General features: G+C 50.3%; 1 protein-coding gene and 1 long non-coding RNA gene across 2 annotated transcripts; one reads left to right on the top strand and one right to left on the bottom strand.

Moving 5' to 3' along the window:
- Window positions 1-2,132, bottom strand: LOC107402290 (uncharacterized). The gene is made up of 3 exons (XR_001579369.3): window positions 1,630-2,132; window positions 883-958; window positions 1-595 (listed from the first exon to the last, which is right to left on the bottom strand). It is a non-coding gene; the product is annotated as an uncharacterized LOC107402290 (long non-coding RNA).
- Window positions 2,133-14,190: 12,058 nt separating this feature from the next.
- Sox12 (SRY-box transcription factor 12) lies at window positions 14,191-18,762 on the top strand. The gene has a single exon (XM_076570854.1). It carries the CDS (start codon window positions 14,669-14,671, stop codon window positions 15,614-15,616), a length of 948 nt encoding a protein of 315 aa, XP_076426969.1. The 5' UTR covers window positions 14,191-14,668; the 3' UTR covers window positions 15,617-18,762.
- The last annotated feature ends 5,556 nt before the right edge of the window (window positions 18,763-24,318 follow it).

Genomic DNA, 24,318 nt, shown 5'->3' with positions numbered 1-24,318 from the left:
GAAAAGCAGAGAAAAGAGATTTATTCAATGTAGCCACTTTGGGAAGAGGGACACAGAGGTCCAGGTCCATCTTGGGGGTCCTAAGGTAAGTTTCGGGTTAAATAGGGGTCAGCATAACTGAGCAGTCCTGGCCATGCTGTGGCGGTGCTCTGAGCGCCAGTGGATCTCACAAGATAGTCTGGCAAGTTGTCAGGACTGTGAGATCTCTGTCCTGAAGACAAGCTCCCATCTGGCTGTCACCACTGGTCAGTCGTTTTCTTTTCCCAGGATAAAACTCGTGAGGAAATGTTCTTGGATTTCACTTTGTTGATAACCTCAGAACCGAAGAAAGGTCGGGAGTATCTCTTTAGAGTATCTTCATTCCTGCCAGGTTGGTCCCAAGGTGATGCACACCTACAGTCCTAGCACTGACACTCGGGAGGCTGAGCCAGGAGGATCAAAACCAGAGACCAGCCTCAAAGTTTTATCTATAATGAGATCAAGACCAGCCTGACAACCTCAACACCAAGGTGGTTCACGCCTAACATTCCCACACTCCAGGGGCTGATGCAGGAGGATGGCAAGTTTGAAGCTGGCCTCTGCTACAAATCAAGATCTGAGAAAGAGAAAGAACCAATTTAAGACTAAAAATGATGAGACAGTGAAGAATTTTAAAGCAAGGAAGTAATATGGGGCACATTCTTGTTTGGGTTTGGGATGTTTTTATTATTTATTCATAGTAGTGAGGCTTGAACACACAGGTTAAGCAAGCCCTCTACCACTGAGCTACAACTTCAAGCCCAGGGATGAGTTAAGTATCCAGTGAAGAGAAAAAGAAAAAGAAAACAAAAATCAAGCCAAAACAAAAACCCTGAAAAGCACTAGAAGCTGAGGTCGGTTTACCTGGTGGGAAATAATGTCTGGAACCTGGAAGGTGGAGATGGACAGAAGAGCAGCAAGATTCAGAGAAACTCGGGGGCTGGGAAGAGAGTTCAGAGTCATTAACATGCTGTACAGACGTGAAGACCTGAATTCAATCAGCAAAGCCCATGTGAAAAAAAGACCAAAGCCAGGTGTGGTGCCAGCATTGGGGAGGTGGCTCAGAGGCAGCCAGCTCAATCACACAAACAAGACCCTCACAAACTGTTCGCACCTAGGAACAACACCCAATGTTATGTTCCGGCTTATGCACATGTACACCCACATCCACATTCAGGAGAGATTTAGGAACCTGGATAAGAGTGTCTCATGTTTGTAATCTCAACAGTTTGGAGTCTGAGGCATGACGACTACCAAAAGCTTGAGGCTCGTCTAGACTAAGAATGGGACTGTCTCAAATCCAAAGGAAGCCATCATAGGAATTCTTCCTCAGCTTCCTGGCCACTGCTGCATAGGCTGCTTTCTCTACCCTGCCCTCCCCACCATGATGGATGGAAACGGTGAGCTAAAATAAATCCGTTCCTTCCGTTCACGGCAGGAATGCTGTCACGGAATGGACAGACGTCTAAGGGGAGGTGTGAGGTGGGGCAGATGCCTTCAACCTCCCAGAAGAGTTCTGAGCCTGAGAAATACAACAGGAGCCACACAGCATTGGCTTTCAGACTTCCGCACACCCACAGAAGTCGCCCGTTCCTCATGGCTCCACCACACCTAAGCATGTGTATTGTCCAAGGCTGTCATGACCCTGGCTCTAGGACTCCACAAGGGCAGGAACCGGCCTCACTGTCTTGTCAATCCATCTTTTTTCTCAAATGGAGTACTGGGGGCTAGCCTGTGCCAGGCTCTGTGTTCAAAATGCTGCCAACCGAGAAGGTCAGGAGGAGGTGGAATTACGGGTAAGTTTTCTTTGAGAGTGGCTCGTCCAGGTTCCTTCCTGGTGGCGGTGCGTATCCCTTCATCCCCCTGCGCCGGGCCCGGGCCTGGGTGCTCTCCTCCAGCCCGCCCTGCCCCCTGCGCAAAGAGCTGGGGGCGGTGTCCATATGAGTTGCTTTTCGAAGCCTTGGTTGCCATGGGGACGGCGGCGCGGGCCTCTGTGGTCCGTAACTCACGCTCCAGGGACCCGACCAATGGACAACAAGCTCCATAACGCAGCTCACCAATCGGCAGGCTCTCTCGACGGAGCGCCCGGCCCTCTGCCCAGGGATGCCACCAATTTATGGCTTCTGTGAAACGGGACTTTTTTTTTTTTTTTTTTTTTTTTTTTAAGGAATTCTTCAAATTAGAAGGAACTGGAGCAAGGCCTCTCTGCCAGTTGCAGCCTGCGTGCTCTTCGGTTTCATTCTGTATTAGAAGATCAAACAATACATGCTGATCTCTACTAAGTAGTTTGAGGCAGTGAACATGTGGGCCACCGGCTTTACGTACCCTGGCTACGCCAGTTTCATAAATGATCGAGAAATCAGTCATCTTTCTTTATTCTTGTTTATTTATTTAGGCATGTCGAGACGGGATTTCACTGGTCATGAATTTAGAGCCATGCTCTTTAGCCTGGCCTCTCAAGAGCTGGGTTCCAGGTCGGATCACTTGGTCTGTCTTTCTTGCTATTTTAAATACAAATTGTAAGCTGGGCACGGTGGTGACAGACTAATGTGAGCTCTTGGGAGGCGAGGGCAGGAAGGCAGGAGATCAAGGGTCTCTCTCTAGGCTGGCCTTCACTAACATGTGACAAGGTGCTGTTCATCAGCCACCTCACCGACCCATGATTGGATTTTTTTCAGCAGTTTCATGAGATGTTGGCCTAATTAGTAGATGGCCTTTATTGAATCCAGCCTAACTCCTGGATCCCAAATATACTAAAACTGAAGAACAACTCTCTTAATCCATGGAAGAAACAAAAGTCTGCTTTGGTTTGCTTTTGAGACAGAATCTGTATAGCCCAGGGCAGCCTTACTCAGAGCAACCGTCCTGCCTCAGTCTCCCAGCACTGGAATTACAGGCATGATTCCTGGCACCTAACTCAGGAAATTTAGATTTTTTTTTCTTACTTTTAATTTCTTCTTTGCTTTTTCTTTCAGGTCTTGTTGCCTTTTGAGTCAGGGTCTCGCTTTAGCCGTGGCTGAGCCCAGACTGGCCTCAAAAGCTTACTACCATCCTGCAGCCTCAGCTTCCCAAGTGCTGGGGTGACAGGCAGGCGCCCCCCAGCCCAGCGAGTCATTCTCATTTTCAAATGAGCCACATAACTGTTTTGACACTCCAAGGCAGTGGTTCTCAGCCTTCCTAAGGCTGTGATTCTTTAATGCAGTTCCTCATGTTATATCGCTACTTCCTAACTGTAATTTTGCTACTGTTATGAACCGTAATGTAAATATCTGATATGCAGGATAGCTGATATTCAACCCCTATGGAGTCTTGACCCACAGGTTGAAAACCACTGCTCTAAAGTCTAAATGAACCTAATGTTTTTAAAAAATCTTTTGCTTATTTGGGGATGTCACTCTGCAAGTAGAAGGCCGACCTAGCATGCACCAAGCTGATTCAGTCCCCAGCACTAAAACAACCGGGTGTTTGCCACTGGGTACACCTCTAATCCCAGCATGCAGGTGGAAGAGGAAGATCAGGAACTCAAGGTCATCTTCAGTTACATATCCAGTTTGAAGATGACTTGAGATGTGTAAAATCTGTTCCCCAAAACAAACAAAACACCTTGTGTCATTTATTAAAAAATTTCTCTCTCTCTCTCTCTCTCTCTCTCTCTCTCTCTCTCTCTCTCTCTCTCTCTCTCTGTGTGTGTGTGTGTGTGTGTGTGTGTGTGTGTGTGTCCAAGTACATGCACATGGGGAAGTCAGAGGACAACTTGTGGGAGTCTGGTCTCTCCTTCCATCATGTGGGTCTCAGGAATTGAACACATCTTCAGGCTTGGTGGCGAGCACCTTGCCAGTCTCTTAAAAAATTTAGCTGGGTGTGGTGCTCTATGTCTTTAATCCCAGAACTCTGGAGGCAGAGGCAGATGGATTGCTGTGAGTTCGAGGCCAGCCTGGTCTACACAGAGAGACCTTGTCTCAAAAAGGAAAAAATAAGTAAAAAAAAAAAAAAAGGGTGAGCAGAGACAGATGCAGAGAACAGGAAGTCCCCAGACTGAATTCATATTGTAGACAAGAGCATGGCCATGCTGAAGATGCTAAGGCCTCAGAACCATGAGGAATCCGCAAAGCTGTTACCATATGGGCCAGGCTCAAGAGAACTAGCAACCTTGCTCGGAATTTGAGTGTTTGCGGATGACTGATCGGTCTCTACAATGACTATCAAGTGCAGCTCCCTCCTCCTGAATAGCTTACAGCTTCAGCTGCTCATCTCCACAACCCTCCTGCCCCTGTGTGTTACCTAATAACACTGGGGGTCCAGGTTCGGGTGCTTAGCAAGCACTCACCTGACCCTGGCTTTACTGTACAAGTGTCTGTGTGTCTTACTTCATTCCCTCACCACTCCAGTCAGGGTTCCAGAACCCAAACCACAAGCATCTCGGCAGGAGGCTCAGTAGTTAAGAATACCCGTGGCTCTGACAGAGGACCCTGGTGGGTCATGGCAGCTCATACACACTGTAACTCCAGTTCCAGCGATCTGGCACCCTCTTTTGCCTCTGCAAGCACCAGGCATGCACGTAGTGGGCATGCATCCATGCAGGCAAAACACTCACATACATAAAAATAAAATAAACCTTAAAAAAAAATTTTTGGAGGAGTTTTAGAGTAATAAGGAAATTGTGCATACAAAGTTTCCACCGTCATAGCATCATGTATGTTGGTTTCAGTCAGTTAGCCAATACTTACAGGAGGGAGCAGTCCTGGGTACTGAATCAGGACTGACACATACTGGGCAAGCAAGCCCTCTACAGCTGGGCTGCACTGCCAGCCCTTCTCCTCTTTAAGAGGCAGCTACCCTGGCTGGCTGTGAATTCTCTCTGTACCTTTGAACCTGTGATCTTCCTGCCTCAGCCTGAGGAACTGGCACATACCACCAAGCCTAGTCAAAACTGTTCTTTTCCTATTCCCTGAGCATGCCATGTTGCCTCAGGTTATCTCCTTAGGCTGCTCCTGGCCATGGCATTTTCTCAGACACTCATGTCAACGTTAACGCTCTGTTAATGCTGAATTGGATGGATCACCTCGTTGAAATGGTTCCTGCCAGGTTTCCCCAACATAAAATGACCCTTCCCCTACCTCCTTTCAGGCTGGGAAGACGGCTCAGAGGGGAAGAGCACTTACTGTGCAAGCAGGAGGATCCAAGTCCAGATCTCCAGAATTTACCTAATAGCCTCACACACAGCTCTTGTCCCGGGTGGTGTTGAGCCAATGATCACTGGGGTTTGCTGGCTGCTAGCATATACCAGACTATCTCTGGGGGCAGTGAGAAACTTTTAAAGGAAATAAGCAGGACACTGATATCCTTCTGTGGCCTCTGCTCATGTATGGACTCACACACACATCACACATATCACATGCACACACAAAATGAGACCCAATGTGTAGCTCCTTTTCATTGTGTACTCTGGCAGGAAGTTGTAGCTGGAGTTTTCCTGGTCCTGCCTGGCCCACGGTCAGGACAAATCTCTCTCACTCGCCAGTCCCCCAGTCGCTCAGACCCAAAGGATTAAACACACAGAGACTTATATTGCTTACAGACTGTATGGCCACAGCAGGCTTCTTGTTATCTAGTTCTTATATCCTCAATTAACCCATTTCTATTCATCTATAAGTTGCCACATGGCTCATGGCTTACCGGTATCTTAACATCTTCTCATGGCAACAGCTGGCACCTTTAATCCTGATCACATGACAGGCAGATCTCTGAGTGTTCAAGGATACAGCCAGCATGGAGACACACGTCCTCCATCTCAATACCAACCATAAAAGACCTGGAGGTCTGTAAAGACAGGCAGTGACAAGGAGGTCATGTGGTTGGGTTTACAACCAATGAGAAGGCAGAACAGAAAGTCAATAAAAAGACAGACACACAGGAAGTAGGTCTCTTCCTGAGGGGAATGACGGCATCGACAGTGAAGGGTAAGAAAGGGTTTTTAGTATCAGCTCTTAGCTTACTTACTCTGACCTCTTGGGCTTTTAACTCTGCATTTGGCTCTGTGTTTCTTATTTAATAAGACTTACATCTACATTAAGTCACTATTCTCAGCCTACAATGCACAACAGTGGGGAGCTGGGCTCCATCTCCACTGAGAGTGGACTCTACATCATTGGTTTTTGTTTGTTTGGTTTTGTTTTTCAAGAAAGGGTTTCTCTGTGTAGTTTTGGTTCCTGTCCTGGACCTCAAACCCACAGAGATCCACCTGGCTCTTCCTCCCAAGTGCTGGGATTAAAGGCGTGCGCCACCACTGCTCGGCTCTACATCATTAAGCTTTGTCTTTGCTCAAGATGAGTCTCTTTTTTCTCATAGTCACTTATCAAGTATAACTCACAGGTCCTTATTAACACCTCATGACACAGCCCAACACCAAGCTCTGTTTCCACCACACCCGACTTGATTTTTCAATCTTGCTAATAGCAAAATTATTAACTATTTTTCTTTAATTTTCAACACTTTTATTAATTCCTTGAGAATTTCATACAGTATATTTTGATCATTTTCACTCCCACTCCCCCTTGTGACCCCTTCTAGACCCACTCTGGCTCCCCGCCTCAAGACTCACTCTTTGTTATAAGGTTGAATTCTAATTAACGCAGAGCTGTGTAACCACAATTACAGCCTACGGAAGTTTCACTGCCCTAAAAGAAATTCCATCATCCATTTGTTCAAACCTCTTACCCCGACACATCTTTTTCACTTCCTGCCATGTTTGCATTTTTTTTTTTTTTCGTTTTGTTGCATTCTGATTTGGATTGGGTTTTTTGAGAAAGTGTCTTGTGTAACTAACTCAGGCTGGCTTTGAACTCCATGTGTAGTAGACTTGGCCTTGAATTCCTGATTGTCCCTCCACTACCCAAGTAAGTGCTGGTCTGCATCACTATGTCAATCTTGGTGCTTTTTGGTTTTGTTTTAAAGAAGTAAATAGATACGAAGAGTAGACATACAGTAGAGTATGTTTGTCATTGCTGCTGTGGTAGCTGGCACTTACTGAACCCTCGACAAATCCCGGGACTTGTTTTTTATGTGCCCTTCCTGTTCAGATGAGGGGACAGAATCAAACACACTGAGAAACTCCCTAGAGACTTATGACACTGAACAAAGTTCACCAAGTTCAACTTAAAGGCCTAGACACTTGGTTTTTTCTTTTTATGTGTGTGCACATCTGTATGTGAACCCAAGGTTGCTATCAAGAATCTTCCACCTTATTCTTTGAAGCAGGGCCTCTCAATCAAACCCAGAGCAAGCCAATATGCTGGTCTCTTTGGCCAGCTTGCTCCATGGATCCCTGGCTGCCTACAGGTCGCCATGGCACTCTGTATTTATGTGGGCTCTGGAGACCTAAAATATGGTCTTCTTGTTTGTACAGCAAGCGTCCCTTTAACCACCAAGCAATCTCTCCAGCCTCTGTCATTAAAAAAATGTATTTAGTGTCTATGTGTGCGAATAAGGACATGCGTCTACCACACTGCAGTGTTTGTCCAGAGGTCATAGGACAGCTTGGTGGAGTCACTTCCCACCTTCCCAAGGCTTCTGCGGATTGAACTCAGGTTGCCAAGTACCGGGCCCCATCACTTTAAACAGCATCTTACTCTGTAGCACAGGCTAGCCTCGTATCTGAGGCTATCCTCCTTCCTAAGTCTCCCAAGTGCTGAGATTATCATATCATGCCATTAGGGTTTTTAACACTTTCACATTTCACGAAGTTGTTTTTTGTTTGTTTGTTTTTAATTTATACACACACCCTAAAAGTCCCCACCTTTTAAAATCTGAGGACATCAGACGATATCAGCATTTTATTTTTCCAAATAAAGACAAGGAAAACCTCCATTCTCTGTGTCAGCACTGCCCACAGAAACACACAGCAGGCCACAGTGTGGTTTCCAAGTCTCCAGTGACCACATCAAAAGAGGTGAAGAAGAACCTGGCAGTTCCCTCCGTACTTACAATCCTAACACTGAGGAGGCAAAATGAGACGAGCTAAAGTGAGTGAGACCTTGTTTCAAAGAAGCAGGACCCACATGGCTGTTCACAACTGTCTGTAACTTCAGTTCTTTTAGCCTCTTTGGGTGCCAGGCACATACATTGTGTGCAGACAGACCGGCAGGCAAAACACTCATACACATAAAAATCAATCTAAAAAAAAAAAAAAAAAATGAACTGCAGTCTGCTTTTTATCAAGACTGCAATCTCAGCCCTTGAACCACGCCAGAGATGATCTCTCTCTTACAAGATCAAGCTGATGGTCAAGCTTGAGTTTTAACAGCGTGCTCCTAAGCTCTAAGTTGCTTATAGACTGTCATAGGTAACATTCTACAGGCCAATTAATTCAAAGCACTCCAGTCATCCTACTCTCCAGAAGCCAGAGGCAGCAGCCTGCATTAGTTCTGAGGAAAATTCCTCCCTGCACACATTCGATTCCTGTACAGGCATGTCTCCCTTTGTTATGATCTGAGTCTGCGCTTCCACAGCAGGTTCAGGAGAAACAACGATAACCCGTCGGCTCTGAGACGCAGGAATCTGGTCTTGAGATAGTTCCATCCCGTAATTCCATGTGGCCATTGGAGGCAGTGGTACTTCATTTTTAAAAACAGGTTTTTAATTACATTTATTTATTTTGGAGGAGGAAAGAAGGTATGTGCTGCTGAGCACTGGTAGCACTCCAGAGGCAGAGTCAGGCAGATCTCTGTGAGTTCGAGGCCAGCTTGGTCTACAGAGTGAGTTCCAGGACAGCCAGGGCTACACAGAGAAACCCTGTCTCCAAAAACAAAACAAAATAACAGGAAAAAAATTTAAACATCAAAGAAGCAAATGAAGTGCCAAGTGTAACTATACAACTTATAATTTAGTAAAATTCGGGCTGGAGAGATGGCTCGGTGGTTACGAGAACTGACGGCTCTTCCAGAGGACCTGGGTTCAATTCCCAGCAACCACGTGGTGGCTCCCAACCATCTAAACTCCACTTCCAGGGGAGCCAACACTTTCTGACTTGCATGGGCGTGTGGTACATATATAAACATGCAGGCAAAACATTCATACACATAAAATAAATCTGTTTTTAAAAATTAGCAAAATTCTATTTCTATCGTTTAGTAAAATGTCATTTTACCCAATTTGAATAATTAATACTGAAATTGGCTTTTGTATATTATTTGAATTTATTTGAGGTTTTGTTTATTTCGGCAGTGCTGGGGATGGAAGCCCGGGCTGAGACTTGCACATGCTGGACAAGCTCCTGAACGACAGAGCCACAGCCCCACATGGCTCTCAGTTCTCTTTTAAGATTTATTTAAATTCTATATTTTATGTATATGAGTGCTCTGTCTTCATGCACACCAGAAGAGGGAATCTGATCCTATTACAGTGGTGTGAGCCACCATGTAAGGTTGCTAGGAATTGAACTCAGGACCTCTGGAAGAGCAGTTAAGTGCTCTTAACCACTGAGCCATCTCTGCAGCCCTCTATTTTATTTTTTAAGACAGGGTCTCAATACCTAGCCCTGACTGGCCTGAAACTCAATATGGAGACAAGGCTGGCCTTGAACTCCACCTTTTTTTTTTTTCCTAATGTGTATGTGAATTTTGCCTGCATGTATGCGTGTGCACTACTGGTGTGCCCGGTGTCTGAAGAGGCCAGATGAGAGTGTTGGATTCCCTACATCTGCAGTTACAGATGTTATAAGCCACCATGTCGGTGCTGGGAATTGAACCTGGGTCCTTTAGAAGAGCATCAAGTGCTCTTAACCACTGAGCCATCCTCCAGCCCTTTGTTCCGCTTCTTGTGCTTGGATGTAGTGTTTGCCTTGACTGAGATAAGGATGGATACAAAGCACAAAGATACTGTCACTACCTGTATTTCTTTCTGGCCACCTTTGTTATTAGTATCACTCATTTTATTTTATGACTGCTACTTGAAAATACCATTTAAACACAGTAAGTATTTAAAAGCTGTCTGCCCCAGGTGTCAATGAGTTGAGGTCACTAAAGGTGGCTGGTGAGATGACCCAGCAGGTTAAGATCCTGTTGCCACACCTAATGCTCAGAGTTTAATCCCTGGGAACCACATTCTGGAAGGAGAGAGGCTGTCCTCTGACCTTTTGTATGCCATGGAATACATGCATGTATACACACATATACATAAATAAATAAAGTATAATAGTGAATGAATAAATAAAAGCAAGCCAGAACCCAAGGTCGTATGCTTATGGAACATATAACTGTATCTTCTGTTATTTTGGTTTGGGCCTGGGATTAAACCCAGAGCCTCATATATGTAAGCACATGCTCTACCACTGAGCTATACCTCCAGCCCTAAATGTGTGTTTATTTTTTAAATTACATATATGGGTATGTGCACAGGCCAAGGCCGAAGGTGCAGGATCCCCCTGAAGCTGGAGTTTAATGGGCAGTTGTAAGCCACACAATTTAGATTCTGGGACTCAAACTCAGGTCCTCTGGAAGAGCAGTGGAAGGTCTCAACCCCTGAGCCCTCCACCGGCATCTCTCCGGCACCAGTGTGTGTGTGTGTGTGTGTGTGTGTGTGTGTGTGTGTGTGTGTGTGTGTGTGTGTGTATGAGGGAGTTAGCTTTCAGTCACTGTAAATCACTGTAACAATTACCTGAGCCAATCAAGTTAAGAACAGGTTTGTTTCTACTGAGAGTTTGGGAGGTTTCCTTTCGGGATTGATTGATATTGGCTGTAGAAAATCAGAGAACACAGCATGGTAGGTGGGCATGGCAACAAAACAAACTGCTTACCTCAAAAGAAAAAGGAAATGCGGAAGGCCGGGCATTTAAATACCTCCTTCCAGGGCCTGCAGACCTCCCCCAGGCTGCACCCTTAAAGTGTCCACCAACTTCTAAGAGCACCACCATGACCAGGTTTTATGTAGTTCTAGGGATCTGAAAATCGGACCTCCAAGGGCTTCTTGCATTTCCTTGCACACACTCTACCACCTGAGCTACACTGTGGCCTCCGTAGGCCTCTCTCTGCACACACCTGTCATACAAGTGAATCTTTAAAAAAAAAAATTGTGAAAAAAATGCATACTCGTTTTGCTGTTGTGCTTCCAGTTACATAAGTTATCCCACCACAGTGAGACATGTGCTTAGTTACAACGGGAAAGCGTTAAATTCGTGTGTACCGGAGAAACCAGTGTACGCAAACTGTGGTACTGGCCACAGTTTCGAACAGCCATTGCGAGGGTCTTACAACCTATCCCCTTGGGTAGGGAGGGATTACTCTAGGCCCTCGGGAGGCTGTGGTGGAAGGGTTACTGGAGCTGAGAAGTTTGAGATGAGCCTGAGCGGCACTGTGAGCCTCTGAAACAAAACCAAACTCCACAAATCTCCCTTTTCTAAGGCACCTGTGTGAAAACCTGCAGCTCGAATCCTTTGTCCTAGGCACTCACTCTTCTAGCTTTCTGTCTCTGCTCTCTGGGCCTCCAACTGCTCCTTAAGAAGGGCTGGGCTGGTAGAGGTGAGGATCCCTGAGACCCACATGCTGGGACAAGAGAAATGATGCCATTGGTGGCAGTCTTGGATCTCCATATACCCTCCTGTGGCCAACCCCTCACCCCGAAGTAAATAAAGTAAAAAAAAAAAAAAAAAAAAAAAAAAAATGAGGGGCGGCGTCTATTTTAGTCACTCCTGTGCCTCAGTAGCCCTGGCTTCAAATTCAATGCCTGGCATGTTAAATGTCCTCTCATTTAGGGGGACCTTAGAGAGGCTCACAGAATGTCTCCGGAAATGCCTTTTGAGGAGGGGGAAAAATGGGTGATGACATTTCTCTCTGTCCTGGACACCTGTAACAGGGAAGGCAGAAATCCCCCCCCCCCCCCCCCCAGGGACCAGGCTCTGCCAGGTGATCTGTAACTAGGCATTATCCATCACAGGGCTTAACTATGGAGTGATATTAGTTATTAGCAATGCAGGATGAGCACATGTGTGGAGGAAAGGGGGGTTGGGAAAGGCAGTGGAATAACTGGTGTGTCTTTTTTTTTTTCTTCTGAGAACAATGAAGCAACTGGACCAAGTTATTCTGATCAAGAACATGGGTGGGAAAGACTAAGACACTAGCCTGATGGTAGGTGGTACGGCAGGGTTTAAAAAAACAATGCCTGCAGAGAGGCTCTAAGTAATGGAAGGGAGGCTCTGCCCGCAATCTTTATGACACTTAAAAATATTTACCTATTTTGTGTCTGTGTAGGGGGCAGTCACAGAGAGGCAGAGAATAAATGAGGATGATGTGTCACGGGACAACTTGTAGGGGTCAGTTTTCTACTTCCACCTTGTGGGATTTGGACATTAATTCAGGCTTGGTGGCAAGCCTTGGTGACATTAACTAAGCCATCTCGCCGGCTTCCTATGTCCCTTTAAATACTTTGACCAGTAAGTTGTAAAAATACTAATTTAAAAAAAAAAAAGGTTTCGATATTAGCCAAGACTAGTCTCAAACTGATAGTAATCCTTCTGCCTCAGCCTGACTGCTGCTGGGATTATAAGCATGAGAGATTGCGCTGGGAGCTGCCTACGAAATTTCAATGAACACACTCTGATCATGTTTTGACTCTTTCGGAGTGTTAAATTCATCCCAAGCCCGCCAAATGTTTTACTCATGAAATTGGTATCTGCACTGCTGGTGACCTGTGTTAACTACTAGGAAATCTAATTCCAGATAACTTGTACTTTTTACTAGGCATCAAGACCGTGTTTACATAGATCATCCCACTTAATCCATAAGGCCACTGAGCCAAGGAGAAACAGCATTATCTGCACTTGAAGATAAGCAAAAGGAGGGGCTGGGAAATGAACGCAGGAAGTCTGACTCCACCGAACAAAGAACCGCCCAGGCTGCAGTTGGGGAGATTAAAATGCAGTGATTTCTTAGCTTCCAATGAGAAGAGGGACCCTGGGCGGAAGCAGAGCGAAAGCCTTCCGAGCATCTGTGCCTTTTAGAGTTGCCCCCTCCCACTAGGGACGCTCCATCCACCTGCCCGCATCCCTGGGTACCACCTCGCACCCCTCACCTCCGCCAATGCTCACACAACCTCGCACTCAGCCCTCTCGGCGCCCAGAGTTGAGTGAGGTCTACTACTCGCTGACCACCCCCAACCAAGCCCATTCCATCGCAGGGAAGTCACTTTCCAGGCACTGACCCGACCCCGCCCAGCTCGAGCACCTCGGGGCGAGGCCTCCACGCCCCCTCCCATCGCCCGGGCACCGGCGCCATGAAGGTGACCTCCCCCTAGGGCTGCACGCGCCGGGTGGTGCTACAACTGGCTCACACGTGGTGAGCCCCGAGAGCGCGGCCCCTCCCCGCCACGCGCCGCCTGCAGCCCGCTCCGTCACGCCCCCAAGAAGGCTCCGCCCTGGGCAGGGCGAGGCGCACACCCGCCCCGTGTGGACTGGCAGCGCGAGCTGGGCGAGATCCAGGACGCGCCCGGGGGTGCAAGAAACCCACGAGGTCGCTCGGCTCCCGGCTCAGGGTGGCCCTGCCCCTCGGTGCGCTAGGGAGCGCGCTGGGACCGCCAGTGGCACCGCGCGTCCTGCGGCTTGTCTTTGGAAAGCGGGCATTCTAGTCCCTTGGGGATGGATACCTTTAGCGCCCCAAAGGATAAAAAAATAAAATTAAAAAAAAAAAACACATAATTTGGCCCAAAAGCATTTGTTAAGCCTGTTTGTGGCTGGACCGTGTGTGTAGTAGGGAGGGGTTCCATTCAAGACAAGGTGAATCTGTCCCCTAAAAACGCTTTTCTGAGTCTCGGTGCCCCCTATCAATGCTCCTCTGTGGCACTCCATCGGTGTCCCAGAAAGAGACCGGGAAGGAGTCCTACCTGGCGGCAGGTGTCATTGAGTAATCTAAACGTGCAAAAGCAAGGCGGAGAAAAGAAAAGCTTCGAGGGCCAGATGGGAAGCGCTCCACGTCCCCCACCTTCACTCCAACCCCCATCCTAAGAAAAGAAACCGACCTCATCCGTCTCCCCCCCCCCGCCCCCGCGCACCCCACCCCATCCCAGGAGCGAGACCGCCCCGCCCAGGCAGCCAGCGATTGGGAGATGCAAATGCCGAGTTCTCTGCCCAGCAACGGATGACGCGACACCTAGCGCGAGGCGTGGCCCGGCCGCTGCCCGAGCGGGCACCTCGGTGTTTACACGGGGCGGCCCCGCGCGCGCCGCAGCGGCCCGCAGACGGCGAGGGGGAGGGGAGCGCGCGCGCCTTCGGGGCCGCGCGGGGAGAAAGACACTGGAAGGCGGCGGCGGCGGCGGCGGCGGGCGGGCAAGCGCGCGCGGGGCCGCGGAGGAGCGCCAGGCCGCGACCGGAGCCCGCGGGGGCCTGCGAAGCTCGAGTCCTCGGCCCCGCCAAACAATGCGCGGCGCGCGGCGGAGCTCTCCTGGCCCGGGGCGGCGGGGACGCGCCGAGCCCGCCTGAGCCCGCGCCGCTGACCTCCCCCCCGCACAGACGGCCCGAGCGCCGGGCGCCGCGCTCCCAGCTCGCGGGGGCCGGGCCCAGCCGCGGGGCGGGGCCGCCCCTCCGTCGCCGCTGCCTCCTCCCCCACCGCCGCCGCGGAGGATGCGGACGGCCCCCGGCGGCGTCTAGCGGCCCGGGCCCGGCGCGATGGTGCAGCAGCGGGGCGCGCGGGCCAAGCGGGACGGCGGGCCGCCGCCCCCGGGGCCCGGGCCGGCCGCCGAGGGGGCGCGCGAGCCCGGCTGGTGCAAGACCCCGAGCGGCCACATCAAGCGGCCGATGAACGCGTTCATGGTGTGGTCGCAACACGAACGGCGAAAGATCATGGACCAGTGGCCCGACATGCACAACGCGGAGATCTCCAAGCGCCTGGGCCGCCGCTGGCAGCTGCTGCAGGACTCGGAGAAGATCCCGTTCGTACGGGAGGCGGAGCGGCTGCGCCTCAAGCACATGGCGGACTACCCGGACTACAAGTACCGGCCTCGCAAGAAGAGCAAGGGGGCGCCCGCCAAGGCGCGGCCCCGCCCCCCCGGAGGCGGCGGCGGTGGCGGCAGTCGGCTGAAACCCGGGCCGCAGCTGCCGGGCCGCGGGGGCCGCCGAGCGCCGGGAGGGCCTCTGGGGGGCGGCGCGGCGGCGCCGGAGGACGACGACGAGGACGAAGAGGAGGAGCTGCTGGAAGTGCGCCTGCTGGAGACCCCCGGGCGCGAGCTGTGGAGGATGGTCCCGGCAGGGCGCGCCGCCCGCGGACCCGCGGAGCGCGCGCAGGGGCCATCCGGCGAGGGGGCGGCCGCCAGCGCCGCCTCCCCGACCCTGTCGGAGGACGAGGAGCCCGAGGAAGAGGAGGAGGAGGCTGTTACAGCAGAGGAGGGCGAAGAGGAGACGGTGGCGTCGGGGGAGGAGCCGCTGGGCTTTCTGTCCAGGATGCCCCCGGGCCCCGCCGGCCTGGACTGCAGCGCCCTGGACCGCGACCCGGACCTGCTGCCCCCTTCGGGCACGTCACACTTCGAGTTCCCGGACTACTGCACCCCCGAGGTTACCGAGATGATCGCAGGGGACTGGCGCCCGTCTAGTATCGCCGACCTGGTTTTCACCTACTGAGCCCACCGTCAGCGGGGCGCGCACGCCCCCAAACCAGCTGTTTACATACAGGAATCAGGTATTGGGGCCCCTCGGAGGCCGAGGCTGGCACCCCATCTCCCGCGCAGCCTCCCCCCTCCTAGTCGTGCCCATCCCCCCCCACAGATCCAGACATACCCCTCCCCTGCAGACACACCCCAAGGCAGCCCAACCCCCACCTTCTCCCTGACATCTAAGCCCCTCCCCAGCCAGTCTTGTCCCGCGTAGCCACCAGCAGCCAGCCCCCCTCGGATACACCTCCCGTTCCTCCTACATACCTGAACCCCTCCCCCCATTTTGCACACGCCCCTCCTCGTGGCCGGGCGGCACGCCCCTTCGCTCCAGAATCCCTCCGCCCTCGCCCGGGCCTGCCTTGGTGGTTAAGGGGGCGCTGCGGTCTGTCGGTCCGGCGCTCCTCCCAGTCCCCTCCTCTCCTGGAGGGGTGGGGGGAAGAGCGTCCTCCCTTCCCCCCAGGATCTCATGGCCCCACCCCTCAGCTTGAACCGTCCTCTTCTTGCGCATGCTTAATGCTTCTTGGAGGGGGCTGGTCCCAGTTGAGCTGCAGGCCTCTGTCGCCAACTTCGAAAAGGAGGGGGCTCATAGAGAGCGATCCTAAGAAATCCTTTGATCCCGGAGCCCGTGGCTTCCTCTCGACCCAGCGGGGCGTTACTGCCTTAATGGGAGGCGCACTCAAAGGGAGAGATAGAAACTAGCTAGCCCTAAACTCTGCAAGTGTCAACCCCTTTTCTATGATGGGGTCACCCACGCCCACCACCACCCTCCACCGCGTGACTGCCTTTACAGCCCATCTTGGTCGCCGGAAACTTCCTTTCCCCAAGTGGGAATATGGGATTTGGTCTTTGTCTGGAAATCCACCAAGATGGGATTGTCCAAGAGAACTCAGAACCAAGACACCTACCAGTCTGGGGACAGAGTTCCTGCTGCCCCCTCAATCCCCCTCCTCGGGAAGCGCCCTATCAGCTCAGGGCATCCTCTCTGCCTGGGTTCCTCCCTAAGTCCATTGCCCCTTCCTATCACTCAGATCCAGTCTCAACCACCACAGCTGCAGTATTCATTGGGAGAAACTGAAGCACGTCGTTGCTAGGGTTTAGGACAGGCATCCCAGCAGACGGGGGCAGAAATGAGGCCCGCGTCTCAACCGTGGCTTGAGGAGAGACCGGGCCAGGGCAGCTGGGGACAGGGCTGAGCTAGTGGACGTGGGTGCTCTGCACCTCGGTCTTCCATTGTGAGAAAGAGGGGTGGCATTGCTGTAGTTAGGAAGCTGTGTTGAGATGAGGTTGCCCTCGGGAGCCCTGCCCGGGTGCCAAGTCTGCTCCACTGGTCTCCCGCTCGAGCCCCGCCCCTCCGGCCTCCCCATCCCCCTCTGCCTTCACTACCTGTATCTCACCGGCGTGTGTTCACCTTCTGGGTGGCGCACACACACTCATTCACACACACACAAATCTCAGGAACAAACGGTCCCAGAGTCCTCCTCGACCCCAGCCCTGGGTCTCTGCAGGTCTCTGCCCCACGCGTTCCCTTCGCTGACAAAGCCACCAGCTGCCTCCTTAAAGCTTGGTGCTCCGGCTCTGGGCCTTTCTTGCGCTCTTTCTCTCTCTCTGTTTTCTCTTTTCGTTTTTGTTTCTTTCTTTCTTTTTTTTTTTTCCTTTTTTAAGAAAACAACAAAAAAGACAATGAAAAAAAAAAACCGGAAAACGTCATGTGAGTGAAGAGATGTCACTGTCTGTGGTCTTTGGAGAACTAGTCTCGTAGCTGAGAGGAGGGGATCCCTCCTCTGGGGCGCTGGCACCCACAGCAGGACTCGCCAGTCTGATGCCAGGACTGAATAAAGTGTATTTGCCCCGACCTCGCCCTGTGGTTCTGCATGTGTGTGCTTCTCACCCCTGGTCAGCTTCAAGTGCCTAGAGTGGGCTGGTGCAGGGAAAGCTGGATGTCGCTCTAGGCCTCTGTTACCCTCTGTCTCAGGAATCCTTTGCCTTCATTAAAGATGGCAAACCCGTCTTTACAGTGGCCAGGCAGGCATAAGTGGGAGAGCCAAACTGGGGTGGGCACTGGTGTCAACCACAAAGCAAGGATGGTAGCCCACTGTAGCCAAAGAGCCACATGTTTCAAGAGTCGCAGGAAACTGGTCATTGGAGCTGCGAAATAAAAGCCCATGCAAATGTCTTTGAACTCTCTAGATCAGATGAGACAGGTGTGCAGGCTGGACTGACCCAGAGGGTCAATTTGATTGTTTAATGAGGATTAGGAAGCAAGATTGGGCGGCTTTGCTCAGAGCCCAGCTCCTAGAGCCTGTCTGTGTCTTGTGAGAATCACACTAAGTATTTGCAGAGTAAAATCATGCTTGAGGTGAGCAGCATTTAATGTGGAGTGCTCCATAAATTGTATGCTTCATTGATAGCGTAGGAAGCTGGAGGGTCCCACAAGCAGCCATGACTAGAAGTATACTGAGGTATCTATCCCTCAGAGGGGTCGCCTCACAGGAGCATCAGCCAAGGGCCTGGCACACACAGGCCTGCAGTGTATGCCTACCACTGACCAGAGGGCCACAGGCCGTGAGTCTTCTCATGAGATTCCAGGTCTGCTCCTCCTTGGCCTTCTGTACCTTTGCCCTTGATGCCCCTTAATCTGCAGGTCCAGTGAATGCCTAGGCTCAGACAAAGCCCATTTTCCTATAAGCCAGGACTGGGTGTGGGTCTTCAAAGGGCAACTTTTCTGCTTCTGGTTGGAAACAAAACAGGAAATTTATGTGAAGAGATAGCTTTGAGAAGATAGGGAGGGCAGGGTATGTGCCAGACAAGTTGGCTCAGGAAGGGCTTCCTAGGCCATGGGAAACAGGGTGAGTAGATGCCCTCCAGCAAGGTCAGTCCCTGGCAGATAGCAGCTTGCCCAAGGCCACACGCCTCCCCCTAGTTGGCCTGCCCAGTGTCTAGGCTAGGTTGTTTTAGTGTGGGGGGGGAGACTTGGGCGTTTCTCCTCCCAGGCCCCCGCTGTGGTCCCTGTGCCCGAACAGCCAGGGCTGTGTCAGGTCTGCAGTTTGAGCTCTTCATGCCCAATCCTGCTTCCTTCCACAGGTTTTCATCCTAATAAACATCTTACACCCCAAACTCAGTCTTGGTGTCTGCTTCTGAAAGAGCTTCCTACTGTGGTAGAAGGATTAAAGATTGACAAAGGGAATGTAGTCACTGACTTAACAGCGGCAGTTAGGGGACCTCAGATACCCCTTCCACTGCCTCCCCAAGGTGGCTTCCTTCACCAGACCCTCGACGCCAACCCTGAGGCTGGCCCCTTCCAGACCCTCACCAGGCTGCTGCAGCAGCTAATCATCAGTCGTGCCTGGGGCGAGGCACCAAAGAGGTGAGCTTGGTGAGTGCCCTTAACATGGTCTGGAGAGCTGCCGGGGCTGGGAGGTGTGGCCAGTCCTCCACTCTGCCGAGCTTACTGCCACACTGGAGGTGGTGGGACTGGGAGAGCGGCCTCTTCATTTCAGATGCTGGTCTGGAGAGGGGAACGGTCAGTCACAGGGACTCTGGGGACATCTAGTGAGTGAGGAGTAGAAAGCAGGTTAGGTAGGTGGAGGTCAGGTGAGACTAAGGAATTTGCCCCTAAGGAGTGTCGGTGGCATTTCTGGGGTCATGTCTCACAGGGATGGTTTGAGCCACCCCCACACTTATGCCTTTATTATTATTATTAAATGGTTTGTTTTGAGTCACGGTGTCTCTTACAGCACTGGCTGGCTTGAAGCTCACTGCACTGATCAGGCTGGCCTTGAACTCGAGATCTGCCTGCTCTCATTTCCAGAGTGCTCAGATTCAAGGCATGTGTCACCACCCTCTCTTCCCTTTTGCTTTTTGGGAACAGTGTCTCACTCTAGCCCAGGCTGGCCTCCTGAATGCTAGGACTATAGATATGGACCACCATGCTGGGTTTAGGTGGTGTTGAAGTTTGAACCCAAGTCTTGATTCATGATAGGCATGCACTCTAGCAACTGAACTCTACCCCTGGCTGAGAATGTGCATTAGCAGGCAAGTCTTAGTCCCTGGGTATCCAAAAATGACAATGACAGACATTCACCGTCTTCCCTGAGTGTGTGGATCTGAAGAGAAAGACATACACCCAGGCTTGAAAATATTTTGATGACAGTCAATGGATCAGAGTGTGCATCCAGGATAGGCACAGGTCACTTAGCCTTGTGACCTGAAATTGCAGTAGATGGTGGCTTTAGAGAATGACTACATATTCTGGCATTCTCCCTTGTGAACTACCCCCTCAATCCAGGCTGGCCTTTGCAAATCCCTCTGACCAGGATGGAGCAGGAAGGATACTGCAGGGTTTCCAGGGTAAGGGCACTTGAGTTACTGTGTCAAGATGCCAACACTGAGGCTGTCATGGGATGACACATGGAAGAAACCTCGTAGGGGTGATTTAGTTGATGGCTGAAGCCTGATCCTGGATGTATAATTGCAGAAACTTGGGGACAGTTCCAGCCTAGAGTCATTTGTGTCCCTGAAAGCTATTGGAGGAGCTGGAATCTCAGCCATCATGAGACTGGGGTGAGCCGCTCTGTGATGTCCTATCTGAGTGGAGCATCATGAACTAACTACTCACACTAAGTGGAAGTGGTAACTGGAGTGGTAAGGAGGCAGGCAGGCACAGAAGAGGCAATGTTGATATAACAAGGGGGCAGGCCAGCAGGAGTGGCTGACCCAGAGCTTGGCTGTAGGATGTAGTGTGGACAGTTGAGGTGGACTGGCCGGCAGGAAGGGTCTGGAGTTATTTGGATTGTATCCTTTGGAAAATGCAGACAGTGCTTAGTAATGAAAACCTTCCCAGGCTCCCGCACTGATCTCAGGGCTCAGTCCTCAAGTTCTTGGCTGTAGTTCAAGGCCTTTTTGCAGTTGGCTCCTTCACTCTTGTGGATGTGTCTTCAGTCACTAGCTCTACTTCCAGACTGCCTCAGCCACACCAGGCCACACTCCCTGATGGCAGTGCGCGGCCATGGTATTTGCCACCGCTCTTGTTGAAGGCATTGGGAGACTCGAGTATCCCCAGCTGTGCCCTTGGGTGGTTGGACCAGAATACTCCCAAGAGTATACCCAACCCGGCACTCTGTAAAAGGGAGGGAGGTGTTTGCTGGCAAAACTGCCTATCTAGCTTCTGTGTTGCCTAGCTGTGAATGCCAACCCTCTCCCCAATCCTTAGAGGTTTCTAAGCAACCAGCTTCTGGCCCTCAGTTGTTTCTGGCCTCCTTTTAACTAAATGTCAAGTTCTTTTCTTTCTGCTCCAGAAAACCTGAGCCCAAGGGTCCCTGTAGAGACAGGATACAAACTCGGAATGGAAAGAGGCCTGGGATGGAGGTCAGGGCAGAGTTTGCTGTGTGACTTGAAAAAGCCACCTGGCCTCTCCGGCTTTTTGGTCAAATCGCACTTACCTGTCACCCGCTCCTTTGGGCTTTCCCGCTTGTGGGTTTGAATAAACTGACAAACATTCATATTGCAACAGATTTTAGTTTTAATTTGACATGGTTAAGATACGTTTTGTTTTTATATGTCTGTGGGTGTGGCCGTGTGAGCTCGTGTATCCGCATGTGCAGGTTGTTGCCCGTGGAGGCCAGAAGAGGGCATCAGATTCCTCGGAGCTGGATAAAGGTGATAGAGAAACCCTTGTAATGGGGTTGCTGGGAACTCGGGTCCTCAGCAAGAAGAGTAGTGGTTCTTAACCACTGAGCCATCTCTCCAGCCCCCCCCCCCATTGCAGCAGACGTTGATGACGCCCACTGTGCGCCAGGCACTGTCTTAAAGATGGAGGATGCATCAGTGAAGAGGTCCTCGTCCCTGCCTCACGGAGCTTGCACTGAGTGGATAGAGGCACACGAATGGATAAGGGTGACAGTGTCGTGTGGTAGAGGGGCTACCATTTTAGATGAGATGATTATGTCCATCAAGGTAAGAGAAGAAAGCCAAACTAGGTGGAGCCCCAAGTCCCTAGCTGTTCTGTGTCTCATTCCGTCACCTGACACCTCAGGCTGAGATGAGCCGAGCTGCTGAGGAACGCCAACAAGGTCTGCAGAGCAGGAAACAAGTGAGACACCCCTGGAAGGCAGTGACCCGGGAGCAATCGTGGAGGACAAGACTTTCCCATGTACTTCCTGTCTACAGGTAATTGGGAACCCTGTGGTCGTTTTTTAAGCACCAATAACTTACACACTTGGTAACAATGCACGTAACAAAAATGACCATCATAACCATCTTTCAATACAACTTAGTGGCATTAAAAGCAGCCTTTCTGTTGCTCAGCTCCTTAAACTATCCGCCTTGAGGGTTGACCACTTGAGCTGGCCGCACCATATAGCTCACTTCCTTTCTGCTCCTGCCTCAGCTTCTTCGTGAATGCCAGGATTACATCATGCACACACCACTACAGACAGCCTCCAACAGCCATGCCGTTTTCCTTTTCTATGTGTGCAATGTATTGTGTGTGCATTTATTTTTGTGTTTGTATGATATGTGTGTGTTCTCAGGCCATGGTGTGCATGTGGAGGTCAGGACAGCCTGTGGAGTCTGCTCTCTCTTGCCACTGTTTCCTGAGTTCTAAGGATCTGAGTCAGGTCACTAGGCTTTCATAGAAAGTGAATTTATTTGCTGAGCCACCTCTCTGGCTCATATGCTGTCTTATTTAAAAAAAAAAAAAGGAGAGAGAAAGGAAGGAAGGAAGGAAGGAAGGAAGGAAGGAAGGAAGGAAGGAAGGAAGGAAGGAAGGAAGGAAGGAAGGAAGGAGAGAGGGGGAAGGAAGGAAAGAGAGGAAGGAAGGGAGAGAGAGAGAGAGAGAGAGAGAGAGAGAGAGAGAGAGAGAGAGAGAGAGAAGAAAAAGAACAGAAATCCAGAGTTGACTCCTGAAAGTTATCCTCTGACCTCCATGCATACCATGGCACTTGAGACACAAAATAAAAACATTAATGATAGATGATACCAATGCTTTAAAACAAAACCAGGGTGCCAATAATTAGCCCAGGCTGTCCTTGTGATCCTCATGCATTAGCCTCCAAAGTATCTGGGATTACAGACCTGTGCTAATAGGCCTGGCTCACGGTACTGTTTTCCCATAGTGTCAGTACCATTTTTCACTGTTACATACACTGGTTTTTTGGTGGTGTTTCTTTTTTCTTGTATGTTTCTTTTGTCTTTTTTTCTTTCTTTCATTTTTTTTTTAATGTATGAGTGCTCAGCTTGCCAGCAGAGGGCATCAGATCCTATTATAGATGGCTGTAAGCCACCCTGTGGTTGCAGGGAATTGAACTCAGGACCTCTGGAAGGACAGCCAATCCCCTTAACCACTGAGCCATCCCCTCCAGCCTCTTCTTTTGTCTTCTCTTGTAGTTTGTTCATTTCTGATAGTCTTATGTACCCCAGGCTAGCCTCAAACTTGATGTAGCTGAGAATGACCTTGTGCTTCTGACCCTCTACTTTTTCCTATGGAGTGCTGGAATCAAAGGCATGTGCTATGCCTCAGGTATGTGGTACTGAGGATGGACCCCAGGACATAATGTACCAGGCAGGCTCTCTACCAACTTAGCTACATCCTAAATGCTTCTGTTACAGCATTAGAGAGATGACTCCTGAGTTGTCCTCTGATCTCCACACACATGCCATGGCACATACATGCATACACAAATGCATACATTAAGTAAAATAAATAATTTTATAAAGGTTGCAGGCTGGTGAGATGTTCAGCTGATGAAGACACTCACCATCAACCAAAGACCCAAGTTTCTTCCCTGGGACCTTCAAGGTGGAAAAAGAGAACTGACTTTAGTGTTCACTAACCTCCATACATGTACAGGCACATGCTTGCCCACACATGTGCACACAAGCCACACACAAAATAATAAAATGTAATTTAAAAAATTTTTTGTTGTTTTTTGAGACAGAATCTCTCTATGTAGTACTGATTGTCATGGAACTCCCCAAGTAGGCCAGGCTGGCCTTGAACTCAGAGATCTGTAGCTCAAATTCTAATTAGTCTTAATAATAAAAACCTTGAGTCAGATATAGGGGTGAATGCTAAAGATCAGAGAAGTGAAGCAGCCAGCCACTAGAGAGACTTCTTACCCCTACCGAATCCTCAGGCCCGAAGGACTGAGCTCCTGTCTCCCACTTTATATACTGTCTCCATCTCCCTAGTGCTGGGATGAAAGATGTGAGCTTCAACCTCTTGCTGTTTCTCTTTTAGACTGGATCAGTTTTGGCCTTGAACTCCTGATCTTCCTGCTTCCTCCTCCCAAGTGGTGGGATTAAAGGTGTGCACCACCACTGCCTGGCCTCTATGGTTAACTAGGGGCTAGCTACACACTCTCAGCTCCAAGCAAGCTTTATTTGTCAGAACACAAACAAAATATCACCACAGAAGTCAGGCGTGGTGATGCATGCCTTTAGTCCCAACACTTGAGAGGCAGGCAGGTCTCTGAGTTCAAGGCCAGCCTGGTCTACAAAGCGAGTTCCAGGACAGCCAGGGCTACACAGAGAAACCCTGTCTCGAAGAAGCAAAAAGAAGGAAAAAAATATCACCACAGAGATCCACCTGTCTCTGCCTTCCAAGTGCTGGGATTAAAGGTGTGCGCCAACATACCTGGCCAATAAAAAAGAAAATTTAAATGGACTCAAAAG

Source organism: Peromyscus maniculatus, chromosome 4 (genome assembly GCF_049852395.1).
Source record: "Peromyscus maniculatus bairdii isolate BWxNUB_F1_BW_parent chromosome 4, HU_Pman_BW_mat_3.1, whole genome shotgun sequence".
In the NCBI taxonomy this organism is placed as follows: Eukaryota; Metazoa; Chordata; class Mammalia; order Rodentia; family Cricetidae; genus Peromyscus; species Peromyscus maniculatus.
This window is presented reverse-complemented; position numbering and strand designations above follow the sequence as displayed.